Below are 6,000 nucleotides of genomic sequence, written 5' to 3'. Positions count from 1 at the left end.
CCATCTCAAAATATCCAACCAGGCTTGTACCCTCTTCTACAGCCATCTATTTAAGGCTTCAGTACCTGTTGGCATGACTTGGTGTTCTTCTGGATCAGGAGTCTCCAAACTTCTCAGTACGAGAGCCATGTTGTATATTTTACAAATATTTGAGTGGTGAAAATAAATGCTAGGATTTCAGGATCACCTGTGGAGGCCCCCGAAGCTTGCTAAGATTTCAGCCTACTCTGCAGAGGCTCCCAAGGTATACTAGGACTTGAGGCTTCCCTGTGGAAGCTCCCAGGGTATTTTGGGATTAGAGGCTCCTGTACAGAGGATCTCAGGTCATGCTAGGATTTCAGACTCACCTGTGGAGGCCCCCGAAGCTTGCTAGGATTTCAGGCTCCCCTGCAGAGGCTAACAGAGCATGCTAAGGTTTCAGCCTCCTCTGCAGAGGCTCCCAAGGTATACTAGGACTTGAGGCTTCCCTGTGGAAGCTCCTATGGCATTTTGGGATTAGAGGCTCCTGTACAGAGGATCCCAGATCATGCTAGGATTTCAAACTCACATGTGGAGGCCCCCGGAGCATGCTAGGATTTCAGGCTCCCCTGCAGAGGCTCACAGAGTATGCTAAGATTTCAGCCTCCTCTGCAGAGGCTCCCAAGGTATACTAGGACTTGAGGCTTCCCTGTGGAAGCTCCCAGGGTATTTTGGGATTAGAGTCTCATATATCGAGGCTCCAAGGTCATTCTAAGATTTAAACTTCCCCTGCAGAGGCTCCCAGGGTATGCTGGGATTTCAGACTCCTCTGCAGAGGCTCCCAAGGTATACTAGAATATGAGGCTTCCCTGTGGAAGCTCCCACGGTATGTTGGGATTAGAGGCTCCTAGGCAGAGGCTCCCAGGGCATGGTAAGATTTAAAGTTCCCCTGCAGAGGCTCCCAGAGCATATCTAGATGTGAGGTTCCACTGCAGAGGCTCCCAAGGCATGCTAGGATTTGAGGCTTCGCTGCGGAAGCTCCCACAGTATGTTGGGATTAGAGGCTCCACTGCAGATGCTCCCAAGGCATACTAGGATTTGAGGCTTCGCTGCGGAAGCTCCCACAGTATGTTGGGATTAGAGGCTCCTAGGGCATGCTGGAATTAGAGGCTCCCTTGCAGAGGCTCACTGAGCATACTAAAATATAAGGCTCCACTGCAAAGGCTCCCAAGGTATAATAGAATTTGAGGCTTTCCTGTTGAACGTCCCACGGTATGTTGGGATTAGAGGCTCCCAGGGTATGCTGGGATTTAAGGTTCCCCTGCAGAGGCTCAAGGAGCATAGTAATACGTGAAGCTTCACCACAGAGGCTCCCAATGTATACTAGGAATTGATGCTTCCCTGTGGAAGCTGCCAAGGTATGTTGGAGTTAGAGGCTCCTATGCAGAGGCTATCATGGCATTCTGGGATTTAAGGCTCTCCAGCAGAGGCTCACAGAGCATACTAAAACATAATTAAGACTCCACTGCAGCAGCTTCCAACGCATACAAGGATTGGAGGCTTCCCTGTGGAAGCGCCCAAGCAGGGGCGGACTGACCAATTGAGAACTTGGGTCAGTAGGGGGCCCCATGAGATACCCCTGGTACCTTTCATAGGCTTTTTTGGGTGTGGTTTGACTGTGGGCGAGGACACAGGGGCCCCATGATCCCCTATTGCCCGGGGGCCCCATGAGTTATCAGTCCACCCCTGCTCCCAAGGTATGTTGGGATTAGAGGCTACCATGCAGAGGCTCCCATGGCATTCTGGGATTTAAGGCTCTCCAGCAGAGGCTCACAGAGCATACTAAGACATATTTAAGACTCCATTGCAGCAGCTTCCAAAGCATGCAAGGATTTGAGGCTTCCCTGTGGAAGCTCTCAAGGTATGTTGGGATTAGAGGCTACCATGCAGAGGCTCTCAGGGCATGCTGGGATTTAAGGCTCCCATGAAGATGATCACAAAGAGGCTTCCTTGTTGTTGCTCCCAAGGCTTGTTAAGATGTAAGGCTCCCCATGGAGTAACACCAATGAAGCCTTCCTGACACCAACAATGGGAGGATGTAACTAGAATAAGGTGGAATCAACTTTCACACCTTCCACCTTGTTTTTGGACAATCAACATCTGCCTTGACACATTCCATAGTGACTGGATTAGGGTGTTTGTGCTACCAATGCATGGACATCCTGGACTATGTTCTTGACACTCATTAGAATTGCAAAAGTGGTTTGGATGAGGTACAAAACATCTTCGAAAATACAGAACAAATCCAACTGAATGTGACTAACTACTACTAGATGTCTACTAGATGTACTATGACCTTGATAAATGAGAACCTTCACAGAATGTTTCTCTGTAGTTCAACTTTAATGATTCTGAATGCGTAAGTTGATTCAACTCATCTAAAGGCTTTTTTTTATTTTGAATTTGCCTTAAATTCTGCCTTAAAATCAAATTATCCATCCCAATACCCAGAAGGGGTGGTAACTGGTGAAGCCTTCCTTTCTCAAAAGATCTATTTCTTCAGATCCTCGTCTACGGGAAGCTAGCCTACCCTCCCACTGAGACACTTGGCATTTTGCTGTAAAGAAAATTAAGTATACCCTTTTCTGCCTTTTGATGCTTCAGCAAAAAATAAACGATCGGATATGTTTTTCTAAATGCCTTAACGGAGGAACATTTTACCCGTTGCGTTCTTCCCCGGGAAGAGCCAGCCTTGGTCGTTTTGAAGGATTCCATTAAATTTGTTCCTCGTTTGTATACTTCTTTTTTCTGCTTTAACCCTGACACTAACCTGATGAATTTCAAAGCTGGTGAATATCTTTTGTCTTTTTTTTTTTCTTCTTCACTGTTGACTCTTTTTTTCCAAATACCCCTTCACTCTTCGACTCTATTGGCAGTCCTCCATCAAACCTTTTAATGTGGCTTGTTTGGGTTTGTCCACCATAACTAATGGACTTGACTTGTGTGGGCTATTTGTGCTGATTGAGAAAAAAAAAATATTCTGTCTTTTTTTTTTTTTTGCTTTCAAAATCTTCATCAAAAAGAAGGCAGATTAAAAAAAAAAAAAAGAAAAATATCTAAAAGAAACGAAGAACAAATTGTTTAGGACAGATATTAAACAAATGGATCCTTTCAGCTCAGGCTGCTGTTGAAATGGAGGACTGTTTTGGATTTCGCTAACTACAACATAGATTAGGATTGGCAGGAGTTATTTTTTTTTTTCTTGGAAGGCCGTTGGGGTTTTTTTTTTTTTTTAAATTTTGGAAGGCCGTCATAAATTCAACTAGTCTAAAGCTTAAGAGAGTTTCCAAAATGTAAATTGTTTGCAAAACATTTGTGTTTATTTTACTTCAACAAGATTATATGATTTACGAATCTTGCTCCTGGAGCAACTGGAAGTAACGTTGAGTATGTTCTTTGTGGGTCTAGAAGTAGCCACGTTCTATTATTTTGGGATATACAGTGGAATTCCATCGAAGAACATAATGTAATGTTGCAAATGAACACATTCTAAAATATCTATGGGATCTCATCCAGTTTTGCTATTCAACAGTGGACACCATTAGGCTGATTGTTCTAATATTTTCTATAATGTCATATAAGTAGCAGGCATCTCAATGAGGTTGGTGTCAGGTTATTGGAGGCACATTCCGAAAGTGTTCTGGAAAAAATTGAGCTTCTATGTTTCATTTCTACTTTTTATTTATTTGCAGGTTTGGGATCTCCACAAGGACTATCCTTCTCTGATATCACTGAGAAATCTGCCAAAGTTATCTGGCTAGCTCCAAGAATACGGGTGAACAAATTCGTCATCACATATGTTCCTGTGGCTGGAGGTAGGTTATGGCATCTTAGTCATGGTTCCCATTGTTGACTTGTTTGATATAAAGCATGCTCAGCTCAGGGCTGTCCAAAGATTTGATCCAGTGGTGTATTTAGGTTTTGTGCTGCCCCAGGCAATGCAAAAATTGTCTGCCCCCATGGACTTGGGCCAACACCACCACCCCTTCTCCCTCCTGCGGAGAGAGCCTGACACTGACCAACAACACCCCTGCCCCCTACCCAGAAGAGCCCTCCACTACCCCCCCCCCCAACAATAGAGAGAAAGACTCTCATCCTCACACCTCCAGAAATCCCCGGGAATGGGAGCCAGGCTCTGCATACACCATCAAGCAGCCCACAGCCTTTCTCGGATCCTACCTGGTTCCCATGGAGCACGTGTCCCTTCTTCCATCCCTTCTTCTGGGGGGGGGGGTGCTCCCCCCTGGAAAATGCTGCCCTAGGCAAATGCCTTGTTTGCCTTGTGGTAAATACACCCCTGATTAGACCTGTACCATGACCTATTGGGAAATATTACCGTAAGTATTTTGATCAATTTCACAATTTTTTCCCGTCTATTTCTCCACTGGGGAGATTTACAGCTTTATCTGTCCTAGTGACCATAAAAGTGGTGGGAAATTTAAAATTTTGGCACCGGAACAGGAGGGAAGCATGTATATTCCAATAGGGACACCTTCTAATGACAACTGTCTAACAGATGATATCCCCTCACTTTAGAGCAGGGATTCCCAACCAAGGTTCCTCTAGAAGTTGCTTGGGGTTCCTTGAACAATCAGCTGTTTTTTGCCTCTCAGATAAGTTCCCACTGACACCCTTGTTCTTTTATGTATCTGTACGGTGGTAAGTCTTCCCAATGTCCACAAGTGTAAGAAGCATTCTTTTCACTTACAATCACACAATGTGACTTGCAGATATAGTAGTTTTTAGTAGGGGTCCCCTGACTCCGGAAAGTTGTTATAAGGGTTCCTCGGTGTTGAAAAGGTTGGGAAAGGCTGCTTTAGAGAGATTTCCTCCACTTCCTAAGCTTCCTGCTGACTAAAAGTCAGCAGTTATAAATACGGTAGAGATTTTTTGTGGAGTGTGGAGTCCAGCCCTGTCTTACCACACCAGTTTCTTCTCACTACTGCGGGTCTCCAGGACTGCCATCTTGGATATAGGAGCCAGTTGTGACTTTCTGGGGAACTGCAGTCAGCTCCCCATTGCACATGTGCAAGATTTTGTGGTGTTTTGGGACTGGTCCTGGAGCTGGGATGTGAGGGAGGGGAACGTGGGAAAAGCCCAAGCAGACGACATACTCACCTAGGCGACAATTGAACAAGTTGAAGTGGGCACCATAAAACATATAAAAAAAAATCAAAAAAGTGTGGGGGGGAGGAGGAATAGCGGCACTTTTGAGTTAAGGTCCACTTTAAATATACTTTAGGACTAAGGAAAATTTATATGGATCTGAACACAGCAGTATTGTATGCTATAGGCTCATTGACACAGCTCAATTTTTGTCTGCAGCAGTTAGCTTTGTGGACCAAAAGAAAAAAACTCTGCACCCACAGACTGATTTTGACCATATTTTACACTATGCTGTATGCATGCAATAGCTTGTGCAAATGTTTACATGCGTACAGTGTAATGAACCATATGCACCAATGCCACTGCCAAGGTTAAGATGTAAAGAAACAATGTGTAGTAAGCAGTACAGGTGCACAATGCCTTTGGCCTTCAGTAATTTATAGTAGCATTCTCCTAGTTTAGCTAAGGGGAGCTAAGGTCCTGATTGTCAGTGAGGAATTCTGAGTAGCAGCCTGGGTGTAATTGCCAGAATGTCAGCTGAGAGACTCTGCAGGCCAGCCCCTCTGGAATTTCCCCCTGCTCTAGAGCTTTGGAGGAAGGCCCTAGAGGCAGTGGGTGGTTCTGAGGAGTGGCTGGCTTTCACTCTTGAGGGGTCCTAGCCAATCCCCAACAGAAGGCTTTGCAAGCAGCTGGACACCATTAAAATCGTTGGAGCCTGTTTAGCTGTGAGGAGGGTTTGGGTGGAAGAGAGTAAGGAAGATGTGAGGCTGAAAGCAGTAGGTTGCAAGGAGGCCCAGTGGGATGGGGCCTACCTGCAGGCCTGAAGCTGGAAAGGGAGACGCTCAGAGGCTCACTGGCCCTCAGAGCGAGGACCAC

The 6,000-nt window shown here is 45.4% G+C and overlaps 1 protein-coding gene across 5 annotated transcripts in view; it reads left to right on the top strand.

Annotated features, from left to right (window-relative positions):
• Positions 1-6,000, top strand: part of TNC (tenascin C) — a 253,590-nt gene that overhangs the window by 160,548 nt on the left and 87,042 nt on the right. For all 5 annotated transcript variants that reach the window (XM_089673551.1, XM_089673552.1, XM_089673553.1 and 2 more), the window contains one exon: positions 3,711-3,833. In XM_089673551.1, the coding sequence (XP_089529677.1) occupies positions 3,711-3,833 (123 nt within the window). The remainder of the gene's footprint in view (positions 1-3,710; positions 3,834-6,000) is intronic.

Source organism: Staurois parvus, unplaced genomic scaffold (assembly GCF_062004578.1).
Source record: "Staurois parvus isolate SC_StPar_1 unplaced genomic scaffold, SC_StPar_1.0 ptg000140l, whole genome shotgun sequence".
Taxonomy (NCBI): Eukaryota; Metazoa; Chordata; class Amphibia; order Anura; family Ranidae; genus Staurois; species Staurois parvus.
Note: the sequence above shows the minus strand (reverse complement) of the source record. Positions and strands in the feature narration are given on the sequence as shown.